General features: G+C 45.2%; 1 protein-coding gene across 6 annotated transcripts in view; it reads right to left on the bottom strand.

The window, feature by feature from the left end:
* The window catches only part of trappc11 (trafficking protein particle complex subunit 11), a 178816-nt gene that overhangs the window by 131553 nt on the left and 24963 nt on the right, over positions 1–22300 (bottom strand). For all 6 annotated transcript variants that reach the window (XM_061787998.1, XM_061787993.1, XM_061787995.1 and 3 more), the window contains exons 6-8: positions 16711–16810; positions 14543–14616; positions 14380–14476 (exon numbers count right to left, since the gene is read on the bottom strand). In XM_061787998.1, the coding sequence (XP_061643982.1) occupies positions 14380–14476; positions 14543–14616; positions 16711–16810 (271 nt within the window). The remainder of the gene's footprint in view (positions 1–14379; positions 14477–14542; positions 14617–16710; positions 16811–22300) is intronic.

Here is a 22300-nt window from a genome sequence, read left to right as displayed (position 1 = left end):
TCAATTGACAGAGAATACTTTCTGAGCAATAAAGGGTTGCTAGTTATCTGGTAATGCCGGTACAAATTATTATTTTTTTGGACAATTGTGCAAAAAGATGCAGTCCTCTTGCACTTAGAGCAGTTCGAATGACTAATATAGCAATAGTCCGGTGCAATGACCATTGGGCAAAGGGCGCCGAGACATCAAGGAGTGTATGCAGTTTAAAGTGATGAGTAGTGCGATAATCTTGGACAATGTTGATTGCGCAAATGTTGCAGATACATTTAGTTTTTCACATTTTACATTTGTTACATTCCCTCATTGAACTACTATGTATTCTGTTGTGTAATTTTTGCCTATATTGAAAGTGGCAATGTTTTTCTTTTAGACTATAACGAATGAAAATAGTGATGGTGAAACATTTTATTACGCTTGTTTAAAAAAAAAAATATATATATATATATATATATATATATATATATTGATATATATATATATCGTTGAAATGCCTCTTAAGGAAAGAAGACAGCCACGTCACCCCACGAGGTAAGTGCTTGGAGATTCATTTCCGCATATATAAATGGGTTTCATCTGCTCAATTTTGTATTGATTGCATCAGAAATGCCTCGAAGATGTTTGAAGAGAGTTCCTATGGATGACACAGGCATTTCTGTTGAGCGCATGGTGGCCCTGTGTGACCATTGGCATTGTGTGAGAGGCGGACGGGCACCGCTTGTAGTCTTGATATGCAAAGCTGGACTTGGATCTACACGGGCGGTCATTGCAACGCGTTCTTAACTTTTTATGACCGTGTAATAAATTGGCAATTTTTCAGAATATTAATTTAGTGATTGAACATACTTTTGGGGTGCTATAGCTGTTGTCCATGTAAAAATATCACAACAGGTTACATTCAACAAGGGATATATCATGAAATAATTTGTAATGAAACAGGTGGGGCATTACCTTTCTTGACCCAGAGTGGGAAATCTCCGGTATCACATTGCCAAATGCGACGTAAAATGAGGTCTTTAGCGGTGTATTCCTCAATTTCATCACTACAAAACGCAATGCACGTTTTCAACTGTTTATTTCTTGTAACTTGATGAAGAGAGTATGGAAAGAAAACTGCGTGGCATGCAGAGGTAAACAGCTACACGATCACTGATTGGTCAAAAGTCAGTCGGAGCTCTTGGCAGATAGCAGACAAATTGCGATATGCCAAGCTCCAAAAAGTTGAAAACTGGGCAAAAGCCACACGTGGCTTTGTTTTATGTTCAAAGAGGGTGTCATAGATGACATGCAGTTCCCTTTGTCACCAATATTCAAATGTAATTAAAGCCAAACTATAAATCTGTAATAAAATTTAAACAACCCTTTACCAATGTTGAGGACACTATCTTTTGTTGGCTAATAAACCACTTGAGCCACGGTTTGTACTTACGAGCCGCTACTATTTTTCAGATGTATGTTTGCCGGCAAAATACGACGTGATTGAACTAATGTGTGAACTAATTCAAAGTTCAGTTCACTGTTCCATAAATGAACTGGTTCAGTTCTTCTTCTTTTCCTTTCGGCTTGTCATTTTAGGGGTCGCCACAGTGTGTCATATCCTATCTCCTGCGTCCTCCTCTCTACCACCAGCTGCCCTTATGTCTTCCCTCACGACATCGATCAACCTTCTCTTTGGTCTTCCTCTAGCTCTCTTGCCTGGCTGCTCCATCCTCATCATCCTTCTACCAATATACTCACTCTCTCTCCTCTGGACATGTCAAAACCATCGAAGTCAGCTCTCTCTAACCTTGTTAAATATATTGTAGAAGTTATCATTTATTTGCTTAGCTTGCATTAGTATTATGGACGATTTTGAGAAAGGGAGATGTCTCGCCTTCAAGAAGATGACTCAGCAGGAATCCTCAAAGAGAAGGACGTGGCCGGGACGTGGCAGGTGTTGGTCCCATGTTTTCACCTTGAAACCCTACCCTTAGTGTGTTGTGTCTTGTAGCTTAGTACGTTATGTCTTGTAAACTTAGAAACCTCCCTATTTCAAATAAATACAGGAGCGATGGGAGAGATTGTTTAGAGCGTATTGAGAGGCTGTAATCTGAACAATCTCCCATACGCCCTCCTCATGAGAAAAAGAAACCAGCGTCTTCATTCCTTTTGTGTCTATTTTTTATAATGTCGGGTAAAATAAATCCAACATTAAATTGGTCCATCGAGCCGGATGTCAACACACCCGAGGACTCCAGTTGTGGAGCCGACTTCCAGTTAAGAGACCGTGGCCACGGCAAGTAAAACCCTTTACGGGACTGGTCTTCGTTCTCCTCAACTGGGATCTGAAGGTTGACGACAATCCACAGGATTGAAGACGACTTTGGTGAGTTAAATTTTTAAAAAAAATTTTAGGAAAAAGGATTAAAGAGTGAGTGAATTCCACGACGAAGAAGTCTGCGGCAGAATAAACCTTCTGTAATACTAGTCACTGGCAAGTGGTAAGAGGGATGGCGGAGTCCGACAAATTCCGCGAGGACGGCGGAGTCCTGTACGTACTTAAATTCCGTGTTTCTGTGTTTCCGTGTTTCCGTGTTTTCGTGTGTTTATAAAAACGTTAGTAATATCGTGTGAATGTGTAAAAGTATGAATGTATAAGACTGGATTGTAAGTGACAACTGGGTTTGGAAGCAGAGGCAAGAATCCTCCGCCCCGTTTGGGGTAGAAGCTTGAGGATTACCAAAACTCAGACATTCATTGTCACCCTGTCATTTTTGAATAAAGTCAGTATTTAGGTCACTCTAGGTGCAAATAAACGGACTTTCAAATTCACAAAAATGGGAATAAATAACAGTAAAACAGATCCAAAAGTAGGCCTAAAGTGTAAAGATTGGAAATATGTTCAACTCCAAAACCCGTATTGAGAGGCTGTAATCTGAACAATCTTCCATATGCCCTCCTCATGAGAAAAAGAAACCAGCGTCTTCATTCCTTTTGTGTCTATTTTTTATAATGTTGGGTAAGATAAATCCAACAGTCATCCTTTTCCATGTGAGCCTATCTCCTGCGTCCTCCTCTCTACCACCAGCTGCCCTTATGTCTTCCCTCACGACATCGATCAACCTTCTCTTTGGTCTTCCTCTAGCTCTCTTGCCTGGCTGCTCCATCCTCATCATCCTTCTACCAATATACTCACTCTCTCTCCTCTGGACACGTCATGTCAAAACCATCGAAGTCAGCTCTCTCTAACCTTGGCCGTCCCTCCGAGGAGCTCATTTCTAATTTTATCCAACCTGGTCACTCCAAGAGAGAACTTCAACATCTTCATTTCTGCAACCTCCAGCTCTGCTTCCCATTGTCTCTTCAGTGCCACTGTCTCAAACCCATACATCATGGCTGGCCTCACCATTGTCTTATAAACTTTGCCCTTCATCCTAGCAGAGACTCTTCTGTCACATAACACACCTGACACCTTCCACCACCAGTTCCAACCTGTTTGGACTCGTTTCTTCACTTTCTGACCACACTCACCATTGCTCTGGACTGTTGACCCCAAGTATTTAAAGTCATCCACCCTCGCTCTCTCTTCTCCCTGTAGCCTCACTCTTCCCCTTGCACTCCTCTCATTCATGCACATATATTTTGTTTTACTTTGGTTAATCTTCATTCCTCTCCATTCCAGTGCATGCCTCCACGTTAATAACTGTTCCTCCACCTGCTCCCTTGCTTTCACTGCAGATCACAATGTCATCTGCGAACATCATGGTCCACGGGGATTCCAGTCTAACCTCATCTGTCAGCCTATGCATTACCACTGGAAACAGGAAGGGGCTGAGGACTGAACCCTGATGCAGTCCCACCTACACCTTAAACTCCTCTGTCACATCTACAGCACACTTCACCACTATTCTGCTGCCCTCATACATGTATTGCACTATTCTAACATACATCTCTGGCACTCCAGACTTCCGCATGCAGTATCACAGTTCCTCTCTGGGTACTCTGTCATAGGCTTTCTCTCGAGCGACAAAGACACAATGTTGCTCCTTATGACCTTCTTTGTACTTCTCCATCAACACCTTCAAGGTAAATAATGCATCTGTGGTACTCATGAAACCATACTGTTGCACACAAATACTCACTTCTGTCTTGAGTCTAGCCTCCACGACTCTTTCCCATCACTTCATTGTGTGGCTCAACAACTTTATTCCTCTATAGTTCCCACAGCTCTGCACATCACCTTTGTTCTTAAAAATGGGCACCAGCACACTTTTCCTCCATTTCGCCGGCATCTTCTCACCTGCTAGAATTATGTTGAACAAGTTGGTAAAAAACTCCACAGCCAACTCTCCTAGATGCTTCCATACCTCCACAGGTATGTCATCAGGACCAACTGCCTTTCCATTTTTCATCCTCTTTAGTGCCTTTCTAACTTCCCCCTGACTAATCATTGCTATTTCCTGGTCCACCACACTTGCCTCTTTTACTCTTCTTTCTCTCTGATTTTCCTCATTCATCAACTCCTCAAAGTATTGTTTCCATCTATCTAGCATACTGCTGGCACCAGTCAACACATTTCAATCTACAACCACAATTCCAATGAAGTTGGGACGTTGTGTTAAACATAAATAAAAACAGAATACAATGATTTGCAAATCATGTTCAACCTATATTTGTAGTGTAATTGAATACACTACAAATACAAGATATTTAATGTTCAAACTGATAAACTTGATTGTTTTTAGTAAATAATCATAAACTTAGAATTTTATGGCTCCAACACGTTCGAAAAAAGCTGGGACAGGGTCATGTTTACCACTGTTTTACATCACCTTTTCTTTTAACAACATTCAATAAACGTTTGGGAACTGAGGACACTAATTATTGAAGCTTTGTAGGTGGAATTCTTTCTTGATATACAGCTTCAGCTGTTCAACAGTCCGGGGTCTCCGTTGTCGTATTTTACGCTTCATAATGCTCCACATATTTTCAATGCAAGACAGGTCTGGACTGCAGGCAGGCAGTCTAGTACCCGCACTCTTTTACTACGAAGCCACGCTGTTGTAACACGTGCAGAATGTGGTTTGGCATTGTCTTTCTGAAATAAGCAGGGGCGTCCATGAAAAAGATGTTGCTTGGATGGCAGCATATGTTTCTCCAAAACCTGTATGTACTTTTCAGCATTAATGGTGCCTTCACAGATGTGTAAGTTACCAATGCCATTGGAACTAACACAGTCCCATACCATCACAGATGCTGGCTTTTGAACTTTGCATACTCAACAGTCCGGATGGTTCTTTTTCCTCTTTGGCCCGGAGGACACGACTTCCACAATTTCCAAAAACAATTTGAAATGTGGACTCGTCGGAGTCCATCCTAGATGAGCTCGGGCCCAGAGAAGCCGTCGGCGTTTCTGGTTGTTGATAAATGGCATTTTCTTTGCATAGTAGAGTTTTAAGTTGCACTTACGGATGTAGCGCCGAACTGTATTTACTGACATTGGTTTTCTGAAGTGTTCAAACCCATGTGGTGATATCCTTTACACACTGATGTTGGTTTTTGATGCAGTGCCGCCTCAGGAATCAAAGGTCACGGGCATTCAGCGTTGGTTTTCGGCCTTGCCGCTTACGTGCAGTGATTTCTCCAGATTCTCTGAACCTTTTGATGATATTATGGACCGTAGATGACGAAATCCCTAAATTCCTTGCAATTGTACGTTGAGGAACATTGCCCTTAAACTGTTCGACTATTTCTCACGCACTTGTTCACAAAGAGGTGAACCTCGCCCATTTTTGCTTCTGAATGACGAAGCAATTCAGGGAAGTTCCAATTTTCTGTCTTTTTTGCCACCTGTCCCATCTTTTTTGCAATGTGTTGCAGCCATAAAATTCTAAGTTAATGCTTGCTAAAAACAATAGTTTATCACTTTGACCATTATATATCTTATCTTTGTAGTGTAAACAATTAAATATAGGTTGAACATGATTTACAAAACATTGTATTCTGTTTTTATTTATGTCCAACTTCATTGGAATTGGAGTTGTATATCCTTAATCACCCTAATCTGCTGCACATCCTTCCAATCTCTATTCCTCTGTCTGACCAACCTGTGTAGATCTTTTTCTCCTTATTTAATGTCCAACCTCGTATACGTTATCATATGCCTCGTTTGGCCTTTGCCACCTCCACCTTTGCCCTGCGTCGCATCTCCAGATTCCTTTCTCTCTCTCTGTCTGGGATGCTCAGAACTACTCCGCCCAGCTCCTTCCAGAATGTCTTTTTCACCTCTAAGTCACATCCTACCTGTGGGGCATAGCTACTAATCACATTATACATAACACCCTCAATTTCGAGTTTCGGCCTCATCACTCAATCTGATACTCTTTTTACCTCCAAGACATTCTTAGCTAATGCTTCCTTTAAAATGACCCCTACTCCATTTCTCTTCCCATCTACACCATAGTAAAATAATTTCAACACTGCCTCTAAAGTTCTAGCCTGACTGCCTTTCCACCTGGTCTCCTGGACACAAAATATATCAACCTTTCTCCTAATCATCACGTCAACCAACTCCCAAGCTTTTCCTGTCATAGTCCAAAACATTCAAAGTCCCCAGATTCAGTTCTAGGCTCTATGCTTTTCTCTTCTCTTTTTGCCAAAGAACCCACTTTCCATCTCTCCATCTTTGACCAAACGTACCTGAATCTCCACCGGTGCCCTTTAGGTTAACGGTGGCGGACGTTGTTAACCCGGGCCATGACCGATCCGGTATGGAATTCTTTGGATGAACGCTCATATTTGTTTGGCAAAGTTTTAAGCCGGATGCCCTTCCTGACGCAACCCTTTGCATTTATCCGGGTTTGGGACCGGCCTACAGTTTGCACTGGCTTGTGCACCCCATAGGGCTGCATTGAACTGGTTCAGTTCATAATTAAAAATTTTGAACTAAGTTCACTGTTCCATAGATAAGCTCGTTCATAGTTCTTATTTTTCCAATATAGAATGTTGCTGACAGATTTCTACCCTCAAAATGCTAGCATTCCATTGTTGCCACCCATTCAGTCCACACTACTAGCCGGCAGCAGCTTTCACCCTACAATCTCAAAGGCATGATGAAATACGACAAATTAAAACAAAAATGGGCAAAACAATATGACCGGAAGAATGGTGAAAGGACATTAATAATTGTGCATTCCTAGCAGCTCTGGCTAACTTTATTAACAAAACATTTTACCTTATCTAGTCTTATATTACAAAACTTGTGATTGGCTGGCAACCAGTTCAGGGTTTACCCCACCTCTCACCCTGAGTCAGCTGGGCTTGACTCCAGCTTGCCCGCGACCCAAGTGAGGATATGTGGTACGGAACATGGAAGGATGGATATTACAAAACACAAAATAAATTTCAGATTATGTACAAGTGTCCCGATCTGATCATTGAGATGGGAAATTGGTAAGATGTCAGCAAAAGAAACGAGGATCGGATCGAAGTGGCTCTAAAATCTCAGATTTTAACACACTTATACAAGCACTCTATTCCATGCTCCGCTCCCACTTTTTTCCAACAGCGCCCGATGGCATGCAGATCCCACATGATCAGAACAACAGGTTGCTAAGGTGCTAACATAGTTGCAAGGAGTAAGAGTGAATGTTGCTTGCTTGAAATCGTTTACTGATTCTCTAGTTTAAATTCACTGAAAAACTAAACTCACATAAAATAATTCCACCGATTAAATATTGAAACACATCACAGCCTTCATTTATTTCTTAGGTTTTGTTCAAAAAAATCATTTGCTCAAAGCTAACACACAATGAATGAAAAATACCATTGATGAGCTAACGGAAGTTTCCATTGAATTCACAGCACTGAGAGTCCCCTCCAAAAGTATTGGAATGGCAAGGTCAATTCCTTTGTTTTTGTTGTATACTGAAGAAGACATTTAGGTTTCAGATCAAAAGATGAATATGAGACAAATGTTTTGAATTCCAGCTATTATTTCATGGTATTTACATCTAGATGTGTTAAACAACTCGGGACAGAGCACCTTTTGTTTGAAACCACCCACTTTTCTGGTGAGCAAAAGTATTGGAACATGTGACTGATGGGTGTTTCTAGTTGCTCAGGTTTTGCCTTTTAGATTGATTGCTGAAACATTAGAGAGATTCATTACTGAGGCCACCAAACCGGACAAACTCTACGCCTCAGCTGCGCCTAGAAATTCTGTCCAGAAAAGTTATGAACAGAATCGGTGACAAAAGGCAGCCTTGGCGGAGTCCAACCGTCACCGGAAATGCGCACCAAACAGGGACCGAACAGCCCGTATCAGGGGGTTCGGTACCCCATACTCCCGAAACACCCCCTACAGGACCCCCCCGAGGGACACGGTCGAACGCCTTCTCCAAGTCCACAAAACACGTAGACTGGTTGGGCGAACTCCCATGCACCCTCGAGGACCCTGCCAAGGGTGTAGAGCTGGTCCACTGTTCCACGGCCAGGACGAAAACCGCACTGCTCCTCCTGAATCTGAGATTCAACTTCCCGATGGACCCTCCTCTCCAGCACCCCTGAATAGACCTATGGAGTGTGATCGCCCTGTAGTTGGAACACACCCTCTGGTCCCCTTTCTTAAAAAGGGGGACCACCACCTCAGTCTGCCAGTCCAGAGGCACTGTCCCCGATGTCCACGCGATGTTGCAGAGGCGTGTTAACCAGGGCAGCCCTACAACATCCAGAGCCTTGAGGAACTCCGGGCGAATCTCATCCACCCCTGGGGCCCAGCCACCGAGGAGCTTTTTAACCACCTCAGTGAACTCAACCCCAGAGATAGGAGAGCCTGCATCAGAGAACCCAGACTCCCAGACAATGCTCCCTCATGGGAAGGCGTGTCGGTGGAATTGAGGAGGTTTTCGAAGTATTCTCCCCACCAGCTCTCAACGTCCCTAGTCGAGGTCAGCAGCGCCCCATCCTCACTATACACAGTGTTGATGGTGCACTGCTTCCCCCTCCTGAGACGGCGGATGTTGGGCCAGAATTTCCTCGAAGCCGTCCGGAAGGCTTTCTCCCTTGCCTCAATGAACTCCTCCCATGCCCGGGTTTTTGCTTCAGTGATCACCAAAGCTGCCTTTCGCTTGGTCAGCCGGTACCCATCAGCTGCCTCAGGAGTCCCACAGGCCAAAAAGGCCCGAAAGGACTCCTTCTGCAGCTTGACGGCATCCCTCACCGTTTGTGTCCACCAACGGGTTCGGGGCTTGCCACCACGATAGGCACCGACCACCTTACGGCCACAGCACCGTTCGGCCGCCTCAGCAATGGAGGCGCGGAACATGGTCCACTCGGACTCCATGTCCCCAGCCTCCCCCGGAACATGAGCAAAGTTCTGTCGGAGGTGGAAGTTGAAACTCCTTCTGACAGGGGATTCCGCCAGACGCTCTCAGCAGACTCTCACAATACATTTGGGCCTGCCGTGTCGGACCGGCATCTTCCCCCACCATCGGAGCCAACTCACCACCAGGTGGTGATCAGTTGACAGCTCCGCCCCTCTCTTCACCCGAGTGTCCAAGACATGCAGCCGCAAGTTCGATGACACAACCACAAAGTCGATCAACGAACTGCGATCTAGGGTGTCCTGGTGCCAAGTGCACGTGTGGACACCCTTATCCTTGAACATGGTGTTTGTTATGGACAATCCGTGATGAGCAAAGAAGTCCAATAAAAGAACACCGCTCGGGTTCTGATCGGGAGGGCCGTTCCTCCCAATCACGCCATTCCAGGTCTCACTGTCAGTGCCCACGTGAGCATTGAAGTCCCCCAGCAGAACGAAGGAGCGCTCTCCAGCACCCCCTCCAAGGACTCCAAAAAGGGTAGGTACTCTGAACTGCTGTTTGGTGCATAGGCACAAACAACAGTCAGGACCCGTCCCCCCACCCGAAGGCGGAGGGAGGCTACCCTCTCGTCCACCGGGGTGAACCCCAACGTACAGGCGCCGAGCCGGGGAGCAATAAGTATACCCACACCTGCTCGGCGCCTCTCACCGCGGGCAACTCCAGAGTGGAAGAGAGTCCAACCCCTCTCGAGAGGACTGGTACGAGAGCTAAAGCCATGTGTGGAGGTCAGCCCGAAGATATCTAGTTGGGACTTCTCGTCCTCACACACCAGCTCGGGCTCCTTCCCTGCCAGAGATGTGATGTTCCATGTCCCTCGAGCCAGCTTCTGTAGCTGGGGATCGGATCGCCAAGATCCCGGACTTCGGCCACCGCCCAACTCACACTGCACCCGACCCCTATGGCCACTCCCACAGGTGGTGAGCCCATAGGAAGGGGGACCCACGTTACCCTTTCGGGCTGTGTCCGGCCGGGCCCCATGGGTGCAGGCCCGGCCACCAGGCGCTCGCCTTCGAGCCTCACCTCCAGGCCTGGCTCCAGAGGGGGGCCCCGGTGACCCGCGTCCAGGCAAGGGAAACCTGTGTCCATTTTTTGTCGTCATCATAAGGGGTCTTTGAGCCGTGCTTTGTCTGGTCCTTCACCTCGGACCTGTTTGCCATGGGTGACCCTGCCAGGGGCATAAAGCCCCAGACAACTTAGCTCCTAGGATCATTGGGACACACAAACCCCTCCACCACGATAAGGTGACGGCTCAAGGAGGAGCAAACAAAAAACAACAAAAACAAAGGAATGGACCTTGCCGTTCCAATACTTTTAGAGGGGACTGTATATCTCTCAAAACAATGAATATTGGTACACAAACGCTGTATAAGCAATACTCCCTGTCATATATTCTTCAAACTGAAAAAAAACGAGTTACAATAACATTATTCGATTGTGACTTTCTGTTACTGCAGGTTTGTGTATCTCATTGCGTATCACACTGCCCCTCCGAGGCCAAGACGTGCACAGCAGGAACAGCGATTGTCAATAAAAACTAAACCCCAATTGCATCAAGAAGTTCAAAAGTGTATTGCCGCACATGAGCAGAAAGCCAATGCTGTTCCCACCATATAATGACAGTAAAGAAAAAATAATAATAATAATAAAAAAAAAAATAAAAAAAAAACTGAATTGACTTCCCATGTGCTCACCACCTGTGGGAAGGGCCATAGGGGTTGGGTGAAGTGCGAGCTGGCCGGTGGCCGAAGGCGAGGACCTTGGCGATCCGATCCCCGGTTACAGAAGATGGCTCTAGGGAATTGGAATGTCACCTCTCTGGCAGGGAAGGAGCCCGAGCTGGTGTGTGAGGACGAGGTCCAACGTGGCAGGCCCAAACGTATTGTGAGGGTCTGCTGGGAACGTCTGGCGGAATCCCCTGTCAGAAGGAGTTTCAACTTCCACCTCCAACAGAATTTTGCTCATGTTCCGGGGGAGGCGGGGGACTTCGAGTCCAAGTGGACCATGTTCCGCGCCTCCATTGTTGAGGCGGCCGACCGGAGCTGTGGCCGTAAGGTGGCTTGTCATGGCGGCAATTTCCGAACCCGCTGGTGGACACCAATGGGGAGGGATGCCGTCAAGCTGAAGGAGGAGTCTTATCGGGCCTTTTTGGCCTGTGGGACTCCTGAGGCAGCTGATGGGTACTGGCAGGCCAAGCGGAAGGCAGCTTTGGTGGTCGCTGAAGCAAAAACTCGGGCATGGGAGGAGTTCGGTGAGGCCATGGAGAAAGACTTCCAGACGGCTTCGAGGAAATTCTGGTCCACCATCTGGCATCTCAGGAGGGGGAAGCAGTGCCCCATCAACACTGTGTATAGTGGGGATGGGGTGCTGCTGACCTCGATTCGGGACGTTGTGACCCGGTGGGGAGAATACTTCGAAGACCTCCTCAATTCCACAAACACACCTTCCCATGAGGGACCAGAGTCTGGGTTCTCTGAGGTGGGCTCTCCTATCTCTGGGGTTGAGGTCACCGAGGTGGTTAAAAAGCTCCTCGGTGGCAAAGCCCCGGGGGTGGATGAGATTCGCCCGGAGTTCCTCAAGGCTCTGGATGTTGTAGGGCTGTCCTGGTTAACACGCCTCTGCAACATCGCGTGGACATCGGGGACAGTGCCTCTGGATTGGCAGACTGGGGTGGTGGTCCCCCTTTTTAAGAAGGGGGACCGGAGGGTCTGTTCCAACTACAGGGGGATCACACTCCTCAGCCTCCCTGGTAAGGTCTATTCAGGGGTGCTGGAGAGGAGGGTCCGTCGGGAAGTTGAATCTCAGATTCAGGAGGAGCAGTGTGGTTTTCGTCCTGGCCGTGGAACAGTGGACCAGCTCTACACCCTTGGCAGGGTCCTCGAGGGTGCATGGGAGTTCGCCCAACCAGTCTACGTGTGTTTTGTGGACTTGGAGAAGGCGTTCGACCGCGTCCCTCGGGGGGTCCTGTGGGGGGTGTTTCGGGAGTATGGGGTACCGAACCCCCTGATACAGGCTGTTCGGGCCCTGTACGACCGGAGTCAGAATTTGGTGCGCGTTTCCGGTGACAGTTGGACTCCGCCAAGGCTGCCCTTTGTCACCGATTCTGTTCATAACTTTTATGATGATGTGGTTCTGTTGGCTTCATCAAGCCGTGACCTCCAACACTCACTGGAACAGTTCGCAGCTGAGTGTGAAGCGGCTTTGATGAGAATCAGCACCATGGTCTCAGATTTCGAGGTGGCGTGCCCTCTCTTGGTCGGGGATGAGATCCTGCCCCAAGTGGAGGAGTTGAAGTATCTTGGGGTCTTGTTCACGAGTGAGGGAAGAATGGAACGGGAGATCGAAAGGCGGATCGGTGCAGCGTCTGCAGTGATGCGGACTTTGTATAGTGTAAAGAAGCCATTTGTGGTAAAGAAGGAGCTAAGACGAAAGGTGAAGCTCTCGATTTACCGGTCGATCTACTTTCCTACCCTCACCTATGGTCACGAACTGTGGGTCGTGACCGAAAGAACAAGATGTCGGATACAAGCGGCCGAAATGAGTTTCCTCCGCAGGGTGAGAAGCCCGGTCATCCGGGAAGGGCTCAGAGTAGAGCCGCTGCTCCTCCGCATTGAGAGGAGCTAGATAAGGTGACTCAGGCATCAGATTAGGATGCCTCCTGGACGCCTCCCTGGTGAGATGTTCCGCCCATGTCCCCCCCGGGAGGCGACCCTGGGGACAAACCAGTTTCAAGTAGACCCTCACAATATATTTGGGCCTGCCAGGTCAGAGCGGCATGTTCCCACCATCGAAACCAACACACAACCAGGGGGTTATCAGTTGACAGCTCCACGCCTCTCCTCACCAGTGTCCAAGACATGCGGCCATAAGTCTGATGACACGACGACAAAGTCGATCATCGAACTGTGGCCGAGGGTCTCTTGATTTCAAGTGCACATATGGACACCCTTATGTTTGAACATCGTGTTCGTTATGGACAAGCCGTAATGAGCACACAAGTCCAATAACAGAACACCGCTCGGGTTCTGATCAGGGGAGCCGTTCCTCCCAATCACGCCCTTCCAGGTCTCACTGTCATTGCCCATGTGAGCACTGAAGTCCTCCAGCAGAACGATGGAGTCCCCAGCGGGAATGCTCTCCAGCACCCCCTCCATGGACTCCAAAAAGGCTGGGTACTCTCAACTGCTGTTTGGTGCATAGGCACAAAGAACAGTCAGGACCCATCCCCCACCCGAAGGTGGAGGAAGGCTACCCTCTCGTTCACCGGGGTGAATCCCAATGTACAGGCTCTGAGCCGGGGTGTAATAAGTATACCCACGCCTGCTCTGTGCCTCTCACCGTGGGTAACTCCAAAGTGGAAGAGAGTCCAACCCAACCCAACTCTTGAGAGGACTGGTACTAGAGCTCAAGCCATGTGTGGAGGCCAGCTCGAAGATATCTAGTTGTGACTTCTCGTCCTCACACACCAGCTCGGGCTCCTTCCCTGCCAGAGATGTGATGTTCCATGTCCCTCGAGCCAGCTTCTGTAGCTGGGGATCGGATCGCCAAGATCCCGGACTTCGGCCACCGCCCAACTCACACTGCACCAAACCCCTATGGCCCCTCCTACAGGTGCTGACCCCATAGGAAGGGTGACCCACGGTACCCTTTTGCACTGTGCCCGGCCAGGCGCTTGCCTTCGAGCCGCACCTCCAGGCCTGGCTCCAGAGGGGAGCCTCCGTGACCCGCGTCCGGGCAAGGGAAAACATTTTTATTCATCATAGTTTGTCTGGTCTCTAGCTAGGACCTGTTTGCCACGGGTGACCCTACCAGGCGCATAAAGCTCCAGACAACTTAGCTTCTGGGATCACTGGGACACACAAACCCCTCCACCACGATCAGGGTGATGACTCAAGGAAGAGGTGTTAAGGTAAGGTTTTTTTTTTTTTTTTTTTTTTACCTGAAGAGGTATTAAGGTTTAGTTTTTTTTTTTTTGTTTTTTTTTTTGTTTTTTGTTTTTTAAATCTGCCAGACAGATACAGACCTTGTAGTTAATGAATCCTGCCAAGGTTTTGATCTCCAACATATTTGACTCATGGGCTCTCAGCTCGTGGACCAGGCTATAGGCAGTTCTGTAGTGTCTGTGACCAAAGACAAAATCTAAAGTTACTCACACTCCATCACTCTGTTGCTTACCAATAACTTACTTTAAAGCATTCTGGGTGTCTTGCTTCAGCTCACTGAAGAAAGCGATTTTGAACTGGTGTCGGACAAACAGCAACTAGAAACAGGAAGTTAAAAATGTTGAAAAAAAATACAGCATGTGGTTTATTTTAAGTACGTAAAGGTTATAAATGTAAACTTACAGTGAATACAAGTCACCAAATCCCTGTTCAAATGCCAGGTTTTTGTGATATAAAAAATGACCAAATTAAATAAATTCAAACTTCTTTCCACCATTAATGTGACCAAAAAGTGTATAATTTAATTGGAAAAAAACCTACATATTTTTAAGAGGAGAAGTAAAAACAAACAACTGAGATAATGTGGCTCCACGGAGGCACGCACCCTAACTGGGGATGTGGCTGTGTTCAGAATTCATTCAATCACATTCAAACTCATGTTGAATGGGAGTCAGCACAAACCTGCCACCATTTAAAGTGCTTCTGATTAACCTGAAACAAAGTTTAGCTGTTCTCACAGACTTTTACTCACTTTTCTTTTGCTTCCTAGTAATTGCCTGATGCTTTTGTTCTAACACAAAGGTATTTCCAAATGATCATAATTCCCTCCACCTTGACGAGGGCCCCAGTTCCAGCTGAAAACAAACAAACCCTGAAGCATGATGTTGCCACCACCGTGCTTCACTGTGGGTATTGTTTTGGTGATGAACAGTGGTGTGTTTGCATCAAATGGCCAAAAAGGTCATCCTTGATTTCTTCGGGTCATAACATATTTTTCCAGATTTTCTTTTCTTTTCTTTGTAAGATAAAGCTTCTGTCTTCCCACCCTATCCCTTTGCCCATACATATGAAGAAGATGGGAAATTTCTGTCACATGGAGTTTACGGCCAGTACTAGGCAGAAATACATTATATTACCAAAAGTATTCACTATCTGCCTTGAGTCATATATGAATTTAAGGGACATCCCACTCTTAATCCATGAGGTTTTATAAGGTGTCAGTCAACCCTTTGCAGTGTTAACACCTTCAACTCACCTGGCAAGGCTTTCAACAAGGTTTAGGAGCTTTTTTTTTTTTTTTTTTTTTTTTTTTTTTTTTTAAACATTCTTCCAGAAGTGCATTTGTGACATCCCACACTGATGTTGGACAAGAAGGCCTGGCTTCAGTCTCCACTGTAATTAATCTCAGAGGGTTCTATCAGGTTGAAGTTAGGTCTCTGTGCAGTGCATTCAAATTCCTCCACACCAAACTCTCTCATCCCTGTCTTTATGGAACTTGCTTTGTACACTGGTGGAGAGTGGAACAGGAATGGTTAAAAATTCCTGTAACCAAACTCCTAAACCTTGTAGAAAGCCTTCCCAGAAGAATCGACACTGTTAACACTGTAAAGAGTTTACTCACGTCATATCAAACCCCATGTATCAAGAATGGAATGTCACTTAAATTCATATGCAAGACAAGGCAGGTGAAAAAATACTTTTGGCAATATGACGTACATGCACTACTTCAATATTGCTGTCGGTCTTTTGGTAGGCTCCATGACCAGTTTTCTTGTCATCTTTTCATAATTTTTGGAGACATGGTCATTTCTTGGTAGTAAAACTGTTGCGCCATATTTTTTTCCAATTGATAATGACTATCTTCACTGTGTTCCATGGTATATTTAATGCCTTGTAAATTATTTTGAACGCTTCTCCTGACTAATACCTTTAAACAATAACACCCCTCTGATGTAGTGGAAACTCTCTGGGGATCATGGCTTGTGCTGTAGGATGTGACTGCAAAATGTCAGAAAAAGCCTACAAGAACATCCATCCATCCATTTTCTGAGCCGCTTCTCCTCACTAGGGTCGCGGACGTGCTGGAGCCTATCTCAGCTGTCATTGGGCAGGAGGCTGGGTACACCCTGAACTGGTTGCCAGCCAATCGCAGCCTACAAGAACATCTGAACTTTATTTAGGGTTAATCAGAGCACCTTTAAAGGGGGGCAGGTATGTGCTGTTTCCCATTTACCATGAGTTTGGATGTGATTTCTTAAATCTGAGCATATATATATATATATAAATTGATTTGTACATATTATAGGTCACAGTAATGGTGCAAATTTTTTTCAAATGATCTAGCTTGGCCGGTGTGTAGACTTCTTATATTCACTGAAGGGTTGCTTCCAATTACTGGCTTTTTTCCATACCTGATGTGTTGTCTTGTTTAGAAACTCCTTATGAGATTTAACTCGACGGATTTCATTGTAATAGTATGTCTGAGCATGTTCATAGAAGGCATTCTCCAACCTAGAGATTCAGACAAACATAATTTCAAAACACCATTGACTGAAAATACAAATATACACATCTGTTAAAATGCTATTACAGGAGATCAAGCTGTTAAAAAAAATTGAATATAAATTTGAAAATAAATGAAGCTAATATAGTGTCAGACAACTACACCGCTGTATAAAGAGAAGTGTCTAATATTCTGACTCTTTCATGAGGTAAACAACATTTTAGAAACAGCTACTGTATGATGCAGTGCAGTTCTACACCACTGCAAATTACGCTCACAAAAATATTTTCTCTCATTGTATTGTGCAAGTGGTTATACCATTGTTGGCAGTACGTGTATCTAGGTCCAGAAGTATTTGGATAATGAGTTTTTATGATTAGGAGGGTCAAACTTAGACCAGGTCTTGACTTATGTTTTGCATAAAACAGTGGGGGGGGGGGTGGGGGGGGGGTAAAGACTGATGGAAGGGGATCTTTTACCTTTTTTAATCCAGGTAAGGCTGATTTAGGCCTATATGAAGGACAGTGAAACCTTGGGTTACAAATTTAATTCGTTCCGTGACCCAGTGGGTAATCCGACACGTTCTTAAACTGCGGTAATGTTTCCCAATGAAATGAACAGAAATGCAATTCATCCGTTCCAGCCACAAAATTAAGTTATACTTGCCTTTTTATCAGTCTGGTTAAAAATATAGCGCAATACAGAAATGAAAACACACTATTATAAAGAAATAAAACACTAAATAAACAGGATAGTTTGTTGCTTCAACTAACTTCAACTAAATAGGGAAAGGGGAGGAGCACTACAGCTCATTGAATTAAGATTCTTCTTCCATAATAACACGGGGAAATTCTGATTCGGGTGTTTTTTCTTTTGTGTTTCTTTTCTATTTCATTTGTTGATTTTGGCACAACAAGCCAATCCAGGGAAACTTGTCTTTTTCTGTTCGGAATAAGAAATCTAAAAGTGGAATGTCACATTGTCATTTCAAAGATGAATTGTTTTACTAGTTGCTGCACATTTCTTTTGATCACTTTGATCTTTTTTTTTTTTTGATTGCCAAACTCATCCTATCACCAGCAAGAGCGAGCGCCTTCTCATTTTTTTGTCATTCATTCATTTTCCGTGTCGCTTATCCTCACGAGGGTCGCTGGCATCCTAGAGCCTATCCTAGCTATCTTCAAGTAAGAGGCAGTGTACACCCTGAACTGGTCGCCAGCCAATCGCAGGGCACATATAAACAAATAACCAATCGCACTCACATTCACACCTGCGGACGATTTAGAGTCCTCAATTAACCTACCATGCGTGTTTTTGGGATGTTTACAGACAGTTAATGACGTTGCACAATGCGAGAAGAAGCACAGCACAGATCTTTCCTCTCATCTACGACAAGTGCTACCTAACACTATCTTTAGCAGTATCACTCTTTATCTTGGGTGCCATTCTGATTGCTTGACCCTTTGTTTACATATTTTAGAAAAAGTTCATTGTAACAATATCGCACCTACTCCAGTCTTTATTCATAAATGCGGCAGCTTCCGGTCACATCTGTGATTGGCTGAATGTGTGTATGGGCGGAACATGCGTGGAGAGCTATTTTGATGTCATTACGCCAACATTAACTGTCCGTTGTCTTAATTAAAGAGACACTACAATTCAATAAAAAACATACATACTGTAAATAGTATTTTTTGATGAAAAAACAATTATATCGATTATATTTTACCACGTTAATCATAAACACTATTAGATTTGCGATTGGGAAATAAAGGATGCAAAGGCGAAAATTCCGCCTAAAAGCGAAACAGATTACCGCCCTACACCGCCATCAGACAACGAGTTTTCATTTTACAGAAATGCAGAGTCAACGATCATCATGCAGCACGAGTCAAAGCACAAAATAGATCCTTCTGTTTGTCCATACCAGGACCGTTCACAAGCTGAAAATAATACTTAACTAGAGGTAATTTTTCGATGAAAATTTTGGACTTAACCCGAATTGTTCGTAAACTGGGGGATTCGTAACCGTGAGACAGTCTCGATTTAACGGATATCGGATAAAACGGACCGTCGGAACTGAACAATGTGACCAAAAATAGTTTTCATTTGTCACTTAAATTGCTGTTTACAAAGTCTGTTAGTTCCAGAATTGGCCACTGTTGTTTAGTGGTGCTGTGGCGCAATGCGCAAAGAGAATGGGACTAATGTATTTCTGGATCACAGATATACAAAATGCCTATGTGGCGCCCATGTTGAATGTGGGCCATTTACTTGGCGGCCATTTGCTGATGGGTAGTATCTATGGTGATTTAGAGCGCACAGAAAGAAAGAAAGAAAGAAAGAAAGAAAGAAAGAAAGAAAGAAAGAGAAAGAGAGAAAGAGAGAGAGAGAGAGAGAGAGAGAGAGAGAGCTATGGCGGCATTGTTAACTAACGAATGCAAAACAAGTCATTGGCGTCTGGAACAAGCTATTTTTGGTAGAGTAACATTTAAAAAAATAAATAAATAAATAAAACACTGGCTCAGCTTTATCCATATGGCTCTATTTCCGCCACACTGGTCTTCTTCTGTGGCATCTTACAGCAGAGTGCATCATGCAACGCGGTGGGTGACTGACATGATAATCACGTGACACAACGAACTGATAATGAAATTTGTTGCAACACTTTTAATCATTGATTTTTATCAATTCCATCTATTTGTTGTTGCAGTCTTAAACATGACCATCTCATGCCGCTCTTTGGAGTTTCACACAGATACATGTATTTGTGGCGGGCCTCACAATGAAATTTTGGTAGCCGCAAATAGATGTTGGCTCTGGCTGCATGGAAATTGCGCCGCCATGTTCTCCTTTTGTGTATCTGATAATGATCCATCCATCCATTTTCCGTACCTCTTACTGTATCCTCCTTAGGGTCGCGGGCGTGCTCGCACCTACCCCAGCTGAGTCTGGGCAAGAGGCGGGGTACACTCGAAACTGGTCGCCAGCCAATCGAAGGGCACGTATAGACAAACAACCAGTCGCACTCACATTCACACCTACGGCAATTTAGAGTTTTAAATTAACCTATCATGCATGTTTTGGGATGTGGGATGAAATCGGAGTACCAGGAGAAAACCCACCCAGGCACAGGGAGAACATGCAAACTCCACACAAGGAGGCCGGATTTGAACCCAGGTCCTCATAACTGATACTGAAAATACAGTCACTCAAATGACTAAAGTATCAAAAATATCGATACTTCAGGTATAAATAAGCGGCATCAACATTCCAGACAGTATCGCTCCACACCAGTGACGCTGCTCCAGCCAGCGTAATGGCGTATCGTCACAGCATACTCGGTGCTGTTTTTGGTTGTATTTTGTTTTTCGCTTGGAAACGCCACTCCATGTTGGGCAAAGCCTCCGTGCAGTCTTCAGGACGTTTTGGGTTTAAGATTACGCTGCAAAAAGATTATAACAGGAAGCGAACCAAAGTTGCAAAGTTTCCCTCCCCACGCATAACTTAACTCCGTTAACACCTTTGTCCACAATTATAAGTCATAAAGTTATGTAAATAATCTTTGTGAAAAAAGTAAGGCTACGTATGCAACTATTAAGTCTCATGTCCACCATTAAATATAATACAGCATCAGATCAGCATCCCACTTCATACTGTCACAGGACTCATACTGTAAACCCACAAGTTAGTCATTAAAATAATTTCGAAAAGGTTCCAAAAAAAGTATTTAGTTATAACTTTATGTACAGTTCTGCATTTTTTGAAAACAACGACATTGTTACTAAAAATGAAGTTCTGCTCGTTTGTTCACAAATAAAAGCTTATTCATATCACACGTTGTTTTTGTCCCTTAATACAAACCCCCATGTATGCTGATATTAAGTTACTTATGCTATTACGTTAATTTAAGTACAGTATTTTATAAAAAGTAACAAAAACAAATACATATACGTAAAAAAATTCATGCCTTTTGTTATGCTTTGCTTTTACCTGAACATGCATGTTTCCATTGTCTTTTTAAATATAAAATAAATTACCTGTTCAATTAGCTACTGCTTGTTGCAGACAAACTTCAGATTCACAGTAAAATCCATCCATCCATCCATCCATTTTCTGTACTGCTTATCCTCACTAGGGTCGCGGGCGTGCTGGTGTCATGGGTGTGTGTTCCGGTTGTTGTCTTCCCCCTGTCTTATACACACCTGCTCCTGAGAGCATTTTCACCACCTGTGCCTCATTCACCCTAATTACCCCTTGCATTTAACCTCGTGTCTCATTCTTTCTAGTCGCCAGTTCGTTGTACCTTGTCGTCGCGTTCCAGAATTCCTTGTTTCCACATCACAGACTCTCAGTAAGACTAGACCCTGTTCCGATTATTGACCTCGCCTTTTTGCCTCACGTTTTTGGATACTGTTGCCTTTTTTGGATTGCCTGCCTGTGTACCGACCTTAAACCTCTCTTGAAACTGTCCATTTGTTTTCGAGTTGTGCATTTTTGGGTCATATCCTCTGCTCCGTTCATGACAGAACGAACTGGCCATAACATGGATCCAGCAGACTCATTATCATTAACACTGCCGAGTTAATGATACACCAGGTATTCAAGTTCCATGGTTTCCCCAAGAATGTGGTATCCGATAGGGGTCCCCAATTCATTTCGCAATTTTGGAAGGAGTTTTGCAATCTCATAGGTGCTACCGTCAATCTGTCATCTGAGTTTCACCCTGACACCAACGGCCAAACCGAGAGGCTGAACCAAGACCTGGAGACTGCGCTCCAATGTCTTGCTTCACAGGAGCCACGATCCTGGTCTCAGAATCTGGTTTGGGTCAAATTCTCTCACAATTCCCTCCCCTCTGCATCCACTAGTCTATCGCTTTTTCACGTTGTGCATGGTTACCAACCATCTCTATTTCCTGCCATAGCCCCAGAGTACACAGTTCCAGCGGCATTGACCTTGGTGAGACGCTGCAGGAGGACCTGGGAGCGAGCCCACCAGATGCTGCTGCGCCAGGGACGGTACTACAAAACCACTGCTGACCGGAGGACACCGGCCCCAAACTACAAAGTGGGTCAGCGAGTTTGGCTCTCTACCAAACATATTCCACTCCGGGTGGAGTCCAGGAAGCTCGCTCCCAGGTTCGTTGGGCCCTTCCCCATCACAAAGATCATCAACCCTGTCACCGTGAAGCTTAGGCTCCCAAGGTCGCTGCGGGTCCACCCTGGTTTTCACGTCAGCCTCCTCAAGCCTGCCTGGGAGTCCCCTCTGGTACCGCCTTCCAGACCCACTCCTCCCCCCCGGTTCGTGGATGGAGGCCCTGTCTTCACTGTGAGGCGGCTGTCGTCGTCTCATCGGAGGGGGAGGGGGTTTCAATATCTGGTGGACTGGGAGGGCTACGGGCCTGAGGAACGTTCATGGGTGCCATCTGCATTTATCATGGATGACTCGCTCATTCGGGACTTCCACGTTGCGCATCAAGGGGCTCTGGGGCCGTC

Source organism: Phyllopteryx taeniolatus, chromosome 10 (genome assembly GCF_024500385.1).
Source record: "Phyllopteryx taeniolatus isolate TA_2022b chromosome 10, UOR_Ptae_1.2, whole genome shotgun sequence".
NCBI lineage: Eukaryota > Metazoa > Chordata > Actinopteri > Syngnathiformes > Syngnathidae > Phyllopteryx > Phyllopteryx taeniolatus.
The sequence above is the reverse complement of the archived record's forward strand: the minus strand, read 5'-3'. Positions and strand labels throughout refer to the sequence as shown.